The sequence below is a fragment of the Nannospalax galili genome, unplaced genomic scaffold (assembly GCF_000622305.1).
Source record: "Nannospalax galili isolate Female #2095 unplaced genomic scaffold, S.galili_v1.0 scaffold41, whole genome shotgun sequence".
Taxonomy (NCBI): Eukaryota; Metazoa; Chordata; class Mammalia; order Rodentia; family Spalacidae; genus Nannospalax; species Nannospalax galili.
In genome coordinates this window covers 2,345,264-2,360,260 of record NW_008344991.1, presented here as the reverse complement: position 1 = coordinate 2,360,260, position 14,997 = coordinate 2,345,264, and the positions used below count along the sequence as shown (strand labels likewise).

Here is a 14,997-nt window from a genome sequence, read left to right as displayed (position 1 = left end):
ACTTGAAGATGGGAGGGTGAGGATGCATGGGCCTGGGGCCCAACACCTGGTATCCATGCTCTGCTCCCCAGCTGTGAACTGCTTCATGATAGTGATCCCAGATGGTCAGCAAGGAGAGGGCCACAAGGCAAATCTGCAACCCAGTGTTGGGAGGCTTTAGCCAAGTAGTAGCTTCTTTGATGATGTCTTTCAAAACTGTACCCGTCTATTTTGTCCACTTTTATGTAGAGTGTTACTGAAAGCTTTGCAAACGTTATCTTCTTTTCATTTTAAACTTTTAACACAGAACAGGAAATAACAATAATTATCAATTAGTAATGCCACCATGGTTCTCCCAGTTAGCTCAGCAAACATATTTCCAGGGCCCAAAGTTACAGTTTTTATTTGAAGGTAAGACTGGATCCAGTATTCAATTTTTTAACGCAAAAGTAATCATAGAAACTGGTGAAAACATTAAAATCCAATAAACAAACAGGCAAAGAAAATGCATAGAGAAAATTAAATCTACTATGTATAGTCACAATAAAATATCCTATCCTACAAAGGATAGGAAGAAACTAAAAATCTCATATATTGCTGGTGGCAACAGAATTTAGTATAACTGTTATGAAAATTTGATTATAAAATGTATTTCCTATAATTCCACTTTATGGAATGAGATTAAGAAAATAATCACTAGCAGGGGCCCAAGGAGCATGCCAAGTTAGCAGTGTTCCTCCATAGCCTGTGCTCCAGCTCCTGCTTCCAGGTTCCTGCCCTGAGTTCCTACCTCGGGCTCCCTGATGAACTGTGACCCAGGAGATGTAAGCTGAATAAACCCTTTCCTCCCCGCCCCACCTCCGCATTTTCTAGGGTACAAGAGCAGAAGCCCTGATGTTCGGTCAGCTAACCCAGAAGCCCTGGTGTTCGGTCAGCCTGCTATTCCCAGCCTTACTTCTGCATCTCAGCTCTTTCCTCCCAGCCCAGAGGCCTCTTCACTGTCCCACAAACCTGCAGCATATTACCTTTCTACTGGGTATTTCTTGGCCCCATGTTCCTCACCTGGCTCATTCCTGCTTCCCTTCAGCATCTTTGTTCAGCTTTCCTTCCCAGTGAAGCCTACCCTGACCTGCTCAGCTTAAGGTTTCAATTCACCACCCCCACCTGACTTCTCAGTGCATCACCCCGTTCTTCTTCCTCTAATGGATTATAAAAATTTCTTAGGTTTACAATCAGTCTTCTCCATGGAAGACTACACATTTTCCACATTTGGGGCATTTCACAAAAGCAGAGACTTTTTAAGTTTTATACAGAGGTATTTTAGAAACTCAGTATCTGGGATGTACGTAAAGGCAGTCAACAGATTACTGTTGAGTGAATTTAAAAATAGCCGAAAGAGGAAGTACAGAAATGGCTGGTTAACAGAAGCTTTGGTAATATGCTGATTTCTGGACTGAGACAACCCTCCTACCCAGGTACTAACAGGGGGAAAGAGCCTTGTGTTTAGGCATTGTGGGTGAAAAGGAAGCAGTAACATCTTTTGTCTCTGGATGAACTGAGGTCCTTTCAGGGTCCTGGCGTCAGGGGTGGCTCACATATGTGTTGTCGAGTCTGGCCTAGGAGGGCGCCTCCTGCTCTGTCTCCTGCTCTGGGCTTCTCTCTCCTTTTACAGAGAAGAATGGACTTCAAGTGCATTTGAACTCAGTCACAAAGCTCTTAGTTGCCTATGGCCACCACTGTCCCCTCCTGTACCTCTTAATCTACCACAACTCAGCAGCTGTCACATCTTTCACATGGTTGTAGGAAGATAGCCCTGGTGTGGACCCAGTGGGGGCCAATTATAGCTGCCAGTAGCTATGTTGGTTCACAAAGTTTGTTAATTTAGAAGTTATTTTGATCAAGAATAGTAAATTTTTTATGTTCAACCCCAAACATACTTAATATTTAATACTAAAATTAGTATAACTTCTATTTCTTTTTTTCTAGTAGGAATGACTGATAATATGTGATGTTTGAGTCTACAGGAAGACCCTGATTTTCTTCTTAGAGGAAGACAGTTAAAAAAGAGCATTGAAGCCCAGCGTGGTGGCGCACGCCTTTAATCCCAGCACTCGGGAGGCAGAGGCAGGTGGATCTCTGTGAGTTCAAAGCCAGCCTGGTCTACATAGTGAGTTCCAGGCCAGCTGGGGCTACACGGAGACCCTGTCTCAAAAGGACCCCCCCCAAAAAAAAGAGCATTGAAAAATTCCCAGTGCGAGTCATCCTTTGATTATCTAAGCCGATGCTCTCAGAACCCCAACTTCTTTCTTTGGTCTTTTTGAGACAGGATCTCCCTGTATCCCTTGATGGCCTTGAACTCAGAGATCCACCTGTCTCTACCTCCAGGGTGCTGGGATTAAAGGCATGTGCCACCATGCCAGACTAAAACTCTTAATTTCTATGACTTATGGGATCAATGTTTGCAGTGATACCCCAGAAGTCTGACTTCATGGGTGTTTAGGGATCATCACAAATCTAAGAAACATTCCAGTGACTCAGATGGGGGTTTGTTCAGATCTCACTGGCAGTCACTGATATACACTTGGACAGAATATAGAAGGAAGATGAAAATAACGGAGGCTATACAGAATCTAAAGATTTGACTCACTGTGAATGACATGATAAGACAAATGACCAGCAGCAAGACATGGCTTGAACTATGTCACAGCCATGAGCCCCATTCTGGGAATAAATGTCAAATACCTTTAATGACCACATGAATTCCTAATAGTACATGCATTCATTGGTAGAAGAATGGATTTTATGAACTCAATATGTTCCTTCTGTCCAATGAAGGACAGTGCTAAGTACAGCATGCAAGAGACAGGTTCGTGTGCATGAGAAAAATAAACAAGAGCTCAGAAAATCTCCTTATTTTTCTACTGTAGCAAGTTTGAAGAAAATGAGTCTTGGAGAGTCACTTTTTGATTTCCTACACCCATGGAAACTATCTTTGGGTATTACCTAACAACCCACCCACGGGTCAATTTTGTTCTTTAAAGCAGTTTGGGCAGTTTTAGAAACGATACACTCTACTATTTCCCAGTGGTCTTCCTTTCTAAGTATTTACTATAAAATTTATTCAATTTAATAGTCTCAAGCTGGCAAAGATCAAATTAGCTAGTCTGAAAACATTCTAAAACAATTATAAAAGACCAACTCAACAAACTGTAACGGTCACTCCAATAATAGTTATGACTAGAGTTGGGATGTAGCTCAGTGGCAGGGTACTTTTCTGAAACTGTGTGAGGCCCTGTGTTCAATTCCAAGTGCCACAGTAAAAACGATGACAATAATAACAACCACCATAACAACAGCTATATAACAATGTGATAAGGGGTAAAAGGAATACTTGTCCTTATATATGAGGAGGTATATTTAGAATAAAGTAAGAAATTACATTGGTCTAGGGAAGCAGCAGAAGTAAGTTTTTCTCTAGGATCTATGATCTTTCCAGCCATGTGTGTTTGGCTGAGTTTACAGTACCACACACGAGTTCTCTTCCATTGAGTGGGCCTTAATCCCAATTAGACAACCGTTGAATACCTTGAAGATAAAAGTGCTACTACTGCACCAATACCTGTAGTGTGCTAGGCCTCTCATTGTTGTTTATTAGGCTTTATAGCTGGGGTGGGACCATTGGTTGGTTTTCTTTTTTGGCACCTTGTATAGTATCATAGTATCTGATACCATGAAAGCTAGTCTTCAGAGAGGAGGGTTCCAGGTCAGTTCCAGCTCCATTGCTCCAAGTCCTGTGTCTAAAATGTGGGCTCTCTTCAGCAATAGGGCCTTATCTTCAAGCAATCAAGGGCTGTGACAATAGCCTATATTATTTTGGGAGAGTCTTGGACTACCCTGATCAACAACTTGAAGGGAGGTTTCTCCTGCCTGGCCCTGTGTTTTTTGTTATATAACCTTTAGCTATATACATGTACTTATATTTATTGTATGTTTAGTTTTTGGTAGGACTTTGGCTAATACATTTCCCTCTGGTTTTTCAAACCATCAAAGAATTATTTATCAAAATTTTACATGCATTATTTGAGAAAAAAAAAGTTGCTTTACCTCAGACTCACTCAGACATGGCTTCTTTCAGTACACAGGAGAGTGACGCTACATGCGGAAATCTATCAATCTAGCCCTTCCTTGATAATTCAAGGATTTTTTTTTAAATGGCAAATAATTTTTACTGCAAAGGTGTTTTCTAGTCTCTTTTTTTTATAGGTTTTAGCTTCATAACAAGTCAGTATAATATTAAAAACAATATATTCTTTGTTGTCCCTCAAAGAAGTCCACACATTTCCCAAAGACATTTCAAGAAACATTGAGCAGGCTGGGGACGTTTCATTTGATACAGTGCTGTATAAGCTTGAGAACCAGAGTTCCATCCCCAGCACCCAAGTAAAAAGTCCAGCATGGTGGCATGTGCTTATAAACTCAGCACTGGGGAGACAGAGACAGGAGGCTCCATGGGCTGTTTGGCCAGCTGGTTAAGACAAATCGGTGAGTCCTAGGTCCCAGGGACAGATCCTATCCCTATCCTATCCCACCTCAAAGAACACAGTGGACATTGCCTGAGGAAGAATGCCACCTGAGGCTGTCCTTCTGACTACCACATGCACACACAACATATTTACAAAGCAAACATTGTTATTTATTCTTGGGCTAACCATTAAACTGTCTCCATCTTGATCTCTAAACAAAGGATGTTATGAGCCTTGCCTTCATCACGTGTGAGAAGAAGCATGCTTAACAGTTTGGAAAATCCATAAGATGTTGGGCCAGATAGTCATTAGGTTTAACTCTGGCTCTGAAATGTATTAGCTGTGTGATCTTGGGCAAGGTAGAGAATATCTTGGGGCTTCAAATAAGGCAGAAGTGAGAAACATCTGCCTTACAAGGTGAATGCACATATGCTTTTTAAAAGTTCCTAAACACAGGTGCTCAGTAAATGGAAAGTATTGTCATAACAGCACCTTGCAAACCATAAAACGTATTAGTAAGTGCAATGTTCTTGAAGTTAAAATAAAGAAAAAAGTGAGAAAAGGCTATGGTCACAACTGGTAAAGGCAGCCACATAGTCCTGGGAGTGGGAACGTGCACACACATCTGTAAAGTGGGCAGCACAGCAGGCTAGGACTGGGTTTCTGGAGAAAAAGAACATCTGGTTTTTATCCTCAGGCATACAGGAGCTACAAATATATTTTTAGAGAAACAGGAAGGCAAGACCAATGCTTTAAGAGAACCATTATTTGGAAATGTGGAGGATGAGCTGGAAGGAGCAAAGCCAGAGGCACAATAATCACTTGGAGAAGAGGTTGGAGCATGAAGCTGAGCTAGAGCAGTCTGGAGTGGAAGCACAAAAAGGCTGGATCCAAGAGGCCTGCATGAGAGATGGGGCTCTTCCCAGAGCCCAGGGGAAGGAGGGAGACAAGTTAGCAAAGGAACAGGTGGCAAAGAAACAGAGGCCTTCCTGAGTACAGAGGGGAACTTCATTCCAACATTAAGTTCTGGTTGCCTTTTTGTTTGGTCTTTTTTGTTGCTGTCTCTTCCCCTACCCCGACTCCTCACTTCCACCCTACCTCCCCAACCCCCTTCAGCCTGAGAGCTGAGGACCAAGCTTAGGGCCTTGCGCTTGTAAGGCAAGTGCTCTACCGCTAAACTAAATCCCCAGCCCCCAATATTAAGTTTTGGACAAGAGGTATCCAAGGTATTTAAAGAGATGTCTAATAGGCAGGGCCCAGGGGAGAGATCAGGGTTTCTTCTGTTGATTGGTAGTCATCACCATAGAGAAGAGAACTGAAATTATGGGTGTGCTGGATGGCTTTAGTGTCAACTTGACACACCTGGGTTGAGGGAGCCTCATTTGGGGAATTGCCTTCATTGGACTGGCCTGTGGCCACGTCCATGGGGCACCTACTTGATTGTTGAGTGATGTGGGAGGGCCCAGCCCAGGGTGGGTGGGCCCCCCCCTGGGCAGGTGGGCCTGTGTTGCCTAAGAAAGCAGGCTGAACAGAGGCCAGGGGAGCAAGCCAGTAAGCAGCGTTCCTCCATGGCCTGTGCTCCAGCTCCTGCGTCCAGGTTCCTGCCCTGAGTTCCTACCTTGGGCTCCCTGATGAACTGTGACCCAGAATATGTAAGCTGAATAAACTCTTTCCTCCCCAAGTTGGTATTGGTCAGAGTGTTCTGTCACAGGAATGGAGAGAAAAACTGGGAAAATGGGGAAGGAATGAAAAACTGGAAGTAGGTAGGGTCATGAACAAATCAGGGGAGGAGCCTTAGTAACGTAGCACATCTACACAGACCAATAATGGATTATTTCATGTGGTTCTAATCTATAGTTCCCTCTTGACTAATAAAGAGCCTGTCACATGTTTATTGTTTGTTTGGATAGCTTATTCTGTACATTATGCATGCATCTTTATATTGTATTGTCTGTCTAGTTATTGATGAGTTTTTCTAGATATTTAGAATATACACTTAGCTATAAATGTAGTCTCTAATTGTATGGGTTACTTTCTAATTCTATTAATGACATTTTGAGAAATAGATTTTTTTTTAAATATTAAAAAAATTTTTAATTTTCTTTTTTATTTTATGTGTATGAGTATACTGTCTACATGTATGTCTACATGTATGTCTACATGCACCCATGTTGTGCAATACCGCGGAGGTCAGAAGAGGGCTTCGGATTCCTCTGGAACTGGAGCTAAGGACGGTTTGTAGACATCATGTGGGTGCTGAGAATCGAACCCAGGTCCTCTGCAAGAGCAGTCAGTGTTCTTAACTGTTGAGCCATTTCTCCAGCTTCTTAAAAAATATTTTATTATTTTTATTTTATGTATATGAGTGTATTGCCTGCATGTAGGTAGATGCACCTGTGTCATGCAATGCCCGCGGAGGACAGAAGAGGCTGTTGGGTTCCCTGGAACTGGAGTTAGACGGTTGTTAGCTGCCATGTGGGTGCTGGGATTCAAACCTGGGTCTTCTGCAAGAACAGTCCGTGTTCTTAACCGCTGAGCCATCTCTCCAGCCCCGAAATAGATATTTGTAATTTTAATATTTTTTAATTTATCAAAAAAAATAAAAAAGAGAGAGCGAGCCAGGCGTGGTGGTGCACGCCTTTAATCCCAGCACTCAGAAGGCAGAGATAGGCGGATCTCTGTGAGTTCAAGGCCAGCCTGGTCTACACCGTGAATTCCAGGACAGCTGGGGCTACAGGGAGACTCTGTCTCAAAAAGACCAAAAAAAAAGGGGGGGGGGGCGCGACAAAACTTGGCTAAATAAAGCCTTCATCAGCAATGGACTTGGAAAGAAATAAAAAGGTATGAAAATCAGAACAATAGTATCAATAAAAACTTTATTATTAGACTTGTGATTTTGACATTTAACCCATTAGACACGATAGTTAATATAATCACTGTATTCCTTTAGGTATAAAAATCAGAACTGGGAAAATGCTTTTAGTTCTGCTATGAAATTAAGCCAAATCTTCCTTTATCAATAAAAGTCCAAAGGGGAGAGAAATTCAGAATGTCTGTTTATTTACATATTGCTTATTTTAAAAGTTTTGAAACAATGATGTTGACAGGAAGTCAGTAAATGCTCACAGACCTGCCTCTCCAGCACTACAGAGAGAAGCAGCCTCGGGGTCCCTCACAGGTGCACATCTTGATGCAGATTCTGGTGTCCTGGTCACTGGTGAAGGAAGTGCCACACTTGCTCTGCGATCAAAGAGAGGGGAATGCAGATGGGGGAGGGGTGAAGAAAGGTAAGACAGAGTTCATTCCGATCTGTCTGAAGCACTGGGCAGATAAACAGCCTCTACACTCCTAGTTCATTACATTCTTCACTTAAAGGTTGGCTACTTCCCCACAGTTCTTGTCCCAAGTTCTCATTTGGCTCAAGCCACCCATAAGCAACATAGAACCACTCCACTTTGTGTTCTGACATTCTCGCAGGTCATCGGAGTCTCTGATGAACAGCACAGAAGTCAGCACTCAGGCCACAGTAGAAAAAGCTTAGAAAAACTTATTACTATAAAATTTGATTGTTCATTAAATACCAGACATGAGATGTATTGCAAAGGAACAGTATAACAGCCTGGCTTGTTCCATGAAATCATGTCTGGGGATGCTCTCCTTCCTAGACATATTGGGACTGGACATAGTAAATTGTTCTCAGCTTTCCTCCAAATTCATTAAGTTGAAACAAGGGGCCAAAAGCCTTGCCATAGTTTGAAGGACAAATGCTATGTACATAGGCTTACATTCTGAATTTTGTAATTTATTATTTTTACTTTATGTGTATGAGTATATTGCCTGAATGTATGTAAGTGCATCGTGTAGTGCAGCACCTTCAGAGGTCAAAAGAGGGTGTCAGATCCCCTGGAACTGGAGTTATAGATGGTTGTTATCCACCATGTAGGTGCTGGGAATCGAACCTGGGTCCTCTGCATGAGCAGCCAGTGCTCTTAACCAGTGAACCATCTCTCCAGTCCACATTGTGAAATTTTTACTGAAAGATACTTTTGTTTCTCAAAATGGCTTCAAATAATGATTATTTTAAAATGTGGATTTAGTTTTAATCCTATTATAAATTTTGGTTTAAAGAACCTCAGTTAAAATGAATGACTTATTAAAATGACTACAGATAATAAAAGAAAATCTTTCAGATTCAGGTTTCTGGAATCATCATAAATTTACCGGAACTACCTGGAATCTCTTATTACTTCACTCAAACAAATACAAAAATATCACCATGTAATTAAATCATATCTACCCTAAAATTAATGTGTTTTTCATTTCTTGAAATATTTAATTTATATAACTTTTAAACTAATTCTATTGTTTTGGTTTCCACTACAGTAAACACATTTGTGCATTCTGCTCTCAAGAACCATAACAGGGCCAGAGAGATGGCTCTGGGTGAGGAAGCCTGCTCCCATCTGATGATCTGAGTTCTATCCCCTGAGTCTACAGTGGAAAGAGAGAACCAACTCCTGGAAGTGCATCTGTGTACACTATCACACACAGATGACGATACTTAAAGAAGAGCCATAATATGCTGTACCTTCTTCACTACTTTCTTTACTCATCAAAGACAGTGGAACCTAAAAGGCAAGATCAGGAAAAGAATACGTTAAATTTAATATTTATACTGGAACAAATACCCAGACATTTTTCTCATTAGAACAAAGTTGACACACAGCTGTTCTCTAACATTAAAAAAGTAAATACTCTACGTTGGTATTATTAGGTTGCTTTTTCTTTCTGATAAACTGCTGATATAGAGTCAAAAGAAAGCATCTTGGGGGCTGGAGAGATGGCTCAGTGGTTAAGAGCACTGACTGCTCTTGCAGAGGACCCAGATTCAATTCCCAGCACCCACATGGAGGCTATGAGCCATCCTTAGCTCCAGTTCCAAGGGGCTCCAAAGCCCTCTTCTGACCTCCATGGCATTGGACAACATGGGTGAACTCACATACATGCAGGCAATACACTCATACACATAAAATAAAAATAAATAAATAAATAATAAAATAAAATAAATAAAATATGAAAAAAAGCATCTCAAAAATATTTTCTATCAATAACCCATGGAGCCCACTGAGAGCCTTGTATGTGAAGATATTTTCTTTAAACAATAGCACTCAGCAACTACGAAGCCTGCACTGCTGTCATTACCCATACCAGGTGTTTAATATTTTTGTCAACTCATTGGTACATTACTGCAGTCCAAGCAAGGTTCTTGAGCAGCCAAAGACATAACCCTCCTAGAAATCCATCAGTGTCTTAGGGTCTTCAGTTAAAGCAGTGGCCAGAAAAAAAAATCCTCAACAGCAGCCTTTAAAAACTGCTAGAATTTGGGGGCTGGAGACATGGCTCAGTGGTTAAGAGAACTGGCTGTTTTGCAGAGGACCCAGGTTTGATTCCCAGCATCCATATGGCATCTCACAACAGTCCGTAACTCCAGTTCCTGGGGAATCCAACAAGCTCCAGGGGCACTGTACAACACTGGAGCACTTACATACATGCGGGCAATACACTTGTACACATAAAAATAATAAATGAAGTATATTTTTTTTTTAAAGAGAGACCTTAAAAAAAAAAAGCTGGGTGTGGTAGTACACACCTTTAATCCCAGTACTCTGGAGGCAGAGGCAGGCAGATTTCTGTGAATTCAAGGCCACCCTGTTCTACATAGTGAGTTCCAGGTCATCTGGGGCTACAGGGAGACCCTGTTTCAAAACAAAAAACAAAAAAAAGGGGGGGGCAGGGGAGGAGAGAAAAACCTGCTAGAATTTCTTGGTCTATTGGTTAGAAACAGCAACAGCACTTTGATACTGCAATGAAGGCCACTGATAAATGGAGGATATGGAAGAGGATGATCTACAATAAGCAAAACCTCAACACCTGAGTGATCCTCTCAACAGTCTTTAACTTTGCTGCACAGCAGCTCAGGGCCATCCTAGGAGGGGCAGCCTGGACTTGCGTCCTCTGCTGCTGTGTGTGCTTACAGCAGACCTGACAGCAGACCTCTCACTCAGCTGCTCACAGAGATTGCAGCATGTAGCATCATACTACACTGCTCCTAAGCAGCCTGTTACACTACCCTTAAAATCATTGAGACCTGGCACAATTTGCCTTCCTTATGGATGGAAGACCTTTCAGGCATCTGGTTCCAGAATAGGGAAGTTTCACCCTTACTAAGATTTGCTATGTCAAGTAATTTTCCTCTATAGTAGCTTATACATTGTTTTCACAAACTCCACCACATTCACATCAGCACTCAAACCCACCACCCACTCCCACATTATGTAAAGAACAATGCTTGAACTACTTAAACTGCTCAGAGCTGACTAAAACAATGTAGTCAGGTCTAGGTTCTTTCATTTAGGTCCTCAGAACATTCTCCAATATTCAGTGCTGGCCATTCTTGAATTTTTGGTAGTTGTTGCCTTCAACCAAATAGGACTTTTAACAGCTCCTATCACTTTGTTCTTGCCACTCAAGACATGCTCCTATGATGGAATGGGACATGCCTGAAATGCTGAATAATTAATTTTCAATAATTAACCCTTAACCACTTTATATCTCATTTCTAGGTCAGTCACTTGGTGTGGCTTCTTACTGGGAACACCAGCAGTAGATCTGATTTCATTAGGGGCCACAACAAACAAAACAAGAGAGCAAATCAAGTTAAAGAGAAATAATATAAATAGAAGAGTAACAATCAGGACACGTGTGAGGTTGTTGCCAATGTGGCACAGTACAATGTTTTAAAATAAACTTAAAAAAAAAAAGGGTAGGTTTGTTTAAACCAGCATCACTAGGCATTTTTCCATGGTATGATAAGCTTATAGGACCATAATCAGGTACATGGTCTGTTACTGAAATCTGGTGGTCCTATTTCCCTAAACAGGCTATACAGTAACCACTTTAATCTTATATTATTATGCTCTTTTTAAACTATATAGGACATTTTACAAAAGTTTTGGAAAATTTGCTGGTTAAATTTCTTGCTTAAAATTAACATCTGCTTCCTACTGGCATTGCTAAACATTTCAGAGAAAGAAAATGGATGGTGTATAAAAATAATTTCTCACTAACCCAAAAAACATTAGAAAAAAGGAATAGGCAAGCTATCTATTTAAAACATCTATCATAGTATTATTTAAAAATAATTTCAAGAATCTTATTTCTTCATTTTTAGAATGGTTTCTTGATTGGTTGACTATATCAGAGCATACAAAACCTTTATTTAAAGGAAACAAATATCACGGGGAAGCCCTGAAACGAGTTTTGCTGTGATTAAGGAACATCTTTCTCATACTGAAGAGGATGATTTTTAAAATTTTAAAATAACAATGATTTCATGAAAAACAACACTTAATTTTTCACCTATAGGCAATGGTTTCATGACTATTTATTTCTGATTATATAAGTATATGTATTAGTATCTCCATAACATATATCTAGAAGGTCAGTCTCTGGATAGTGAGCTGTATCTTCAACCTCAGTAGGAATTACTTAATAATCTTCAAAGTAGAGCACTTACACACTACCCAGCCTATCACTGGGTATGGATGTCTCCCTTTCCCCATGGACCTGAAACACTGGATATTATCAGATCTTTAAACAACCTGCTAACTATGAACCTAGACTGTGTCATATTTATTTGCTTGCTGAGACAGTCTCATGCTGTAGCCCAGACTGACCTGAAACTCACAGCAAAACTTTGTGTCCAAGGGCCACAGGCAGGAGCCACCTCACCTGTCTCACCTTGCAACCTATTTTGCTCTCACTGATTACTGAGATAAGGACATTTTCAACTGGTTTAGTCGCCACTTAAGTTTCCTCTCTTGTGAATTAATGTCATATTGTTTTCCATTTTTTCCTACAGAGGTTTTTTTTTCTTGTTGAAAAATTAATTCTCATGCTAATCTTGTGTCATTTTCACACAAATATCTTCTTGCAATCATCAACTTATCTTATAACCTTTTATGGTATCTTTGTTTATACTTTGCATTAATTTATAATCCTTCCTATGCTATTTTTGGCCCTTTACAATAGTAAAGAATCACCCTATCAAATCCAGCAAAAAAACCCATTCCAGCCTCATTTCTGATAGAAGAATGGGTTGACTTCATCAATTAATATGGGGTAAATTGCAATCTTTTAAAAAAACTTTTATGTTTATGTGGCTCTTCTATTTATACATGATTTAATATTCATTATTAACTTATATTTTAAGTGAATTTGTCAATTCATTTGTGTTTTGTGAAGAGTCTCACTGCATTCTATTTAAATCAATCTTCTTTAAGGGAGTGACCAGGCTCCAATGGATGAACTCACATCGAAGGACATCTGGGTATATAAAACTTGATTCTATAGGCCTCAACATATATGACAGAAAGCATGAAATCCTGTGGTGGGCTATGGGGGATGCACGTGGGGGAGGTGTCTAAATATGATTAGGATGTATTGTATCAAATGCACAAAAATTCAATAAAAATATACATTGAAAAAACATTTGGTGTGCCTGTAGTTACATCTCCTTTTGAGCTTTTGATAGTTTTATTTCCTGCTCTGCACCATCCTTCTTGCCACAGTTTTACTGGATTACTCATTTCACGTTGATTTCTTTTTCTTTTTCACATTTTCAGTGCTAGAGAGTGAACCCAGGGCTTTGCCATGGCCAGGCAGGAGCTCTCCCACTGAGCTACACTCCGAGCCTACAGTCAGTCAAAAAGGTTGTTTAGCTTTTATTTTAGTTGACCCTTTGCCATTCTCTGCTCTCTACTCAACTATCTGCTCTACTCTTACCTAAATTCTTTCTCCTAACACAAAAAGAAAGGAAAAAAGCAGAATAATTGTTGAGCTAAGTGCTCGATTCCCTTTCACTTCTGCCATGTACACGTCTACTACGTTTGATACACTGCGCAAGTTTTGACGTGTACCAATTAGCTGTTACCCAGTTTTAAATACTTAGTATTTAAATAGTTTAAATACTTTAAAATAGTTTGACGAGCGAGAGAGAAAGAAAGAGACAGAGAGAGAGATTCTTTTTTGGACCTTCAGTTTTAGGGATAAGGTCTTATGTAGCTCAGTCTGGCCTCTAACTTGCAGCCTTCCTACTTCAGCTTCCCAAGGGCTGAGATTTGTACGTGCATGGGTCACCCCATGTCACTATGTTTATTATTGTTATTATTTTTAAATATTTTGTTACTTTTATTTTATGTGTATTTGCCTGCATGTATGTAAGTGTATCTGTGTTGTGCAATGCCTACAGAGGTCAGAAGAGGGCGTCAGATCCCCTGGGACTGGAGTTACAGATGGTTTTGAGATACCATGTGGGTGCTGGGAACTGAATCTGGGTCCTCTGCAAGAAAAACCAGTTCTTAAACTGAGCCATCTCTCCAGCCCCATCACTATAATTCTCAAATGCAACTTTTTTATAAAGATTTTTAAAATTTGAAATATATGAATTTATTTTTAAATTATTTAGTTAATTAATAACTGTATTATAGCATACACAGAGAATGTTGGCTATAGGAAACTCCTTTGAATTTTCTGTAATTCTTATTTGTGCCCTAATATGTATTCAGTTCTTGGAACTGTCCGCATGTATAGTAAAACTGTATTTGCAGCTATGTCTCCCTGTTAGATTACTTGGAAGTTTGCACATCTTTTTTCAGCATATTCAACATATTTTAAAAAATTAAGGGTCCTAAAATAGCAAAACCACAGTAGTCATATCGATATCTTTTAAAAATATTAACAGCCAGGCGTGGTGTGCACGCCTTTAATCCCAGCACTTGGGAGGCAGAGGCAGGCAGATCTCTGTGAATTCAAGGCCAGCCTGGTCTACATAGTGAGTTCCAGGACAGCTGGGGCTACGGGGAGACCCTGTCTCAAAATGACCAAAAAAAACCATTAATAACATTTGAAAGTCAAATCACACACACACACACACACACGTACAGTTCCCTATGAATTCTCTGAACTTTTTGCTCTGAAGTAAAGTTCTTCTTATTGGTCACAAAGATCTCAAGTACTGAGAATGAGATCAAATTAACTTTTCCTTTCTTTCTATTTCTTTCTTTCTTTCTTTCTTTCTTTCTTTCTTTCTTTCTTTTTCTTTCTTTCCTTTCTTTTCCTTCCTTCCTCCTCCTCCTTCTTCCAAATTTTTAATTTTTGAGAATGTCATATATGAGTATTGTCTTTGCATTATTTCCATCCCTCCCAGTTCCCCAGCAACACCTCCCATGTTCCCCAATCCCTCTCAATTTCTTGTCCTAATCTTTATTACTGCTTCATATACATATTGTTTTCATTCTTTTAAATAATTTATTGAGAATTTCATACATGCATATAAGGTGTTTTGATCAAGTCCATGCCCACTCTCTCCCCTCCAACTCCTCCCATATCTCCTCATCACTTTTTTCTGATAACTTCATGTACTCTTTCTTCTTCT

General features: G+C 40.1%; 1 protein-coding gene across 1 annotated transcript in view; it reads right to left on the bottom strand.

The window, feature by feature from the left end:
- Positions 1-7,540: 7,540 nt before the first annotated feature.
- The window catches only part of Ppa2 (pyrophosphatase (inorganic) 2), an 84,774-nt gene continuing 77,317 nt past the window's right edge, over positions 7,541-14,997 (bottom strand). The window contains exons 11-12 of the mRNA XM_008841274.3: positions 9,091-9,130; positions 7,541-7,742 (exon numbers count right to left, since the gene is read on the bottom strand). Coding sequence (XP_008839496.1) covers positions 7,714-7,742; positions 9,091-9,130 — 69 coding nt within the window. The 3' untranslated portion in view covers positions 7,541-7,713. The remainder of the gene's footprint in view (positions 7,743-9,090; positions 9,131-14,997) is intronic.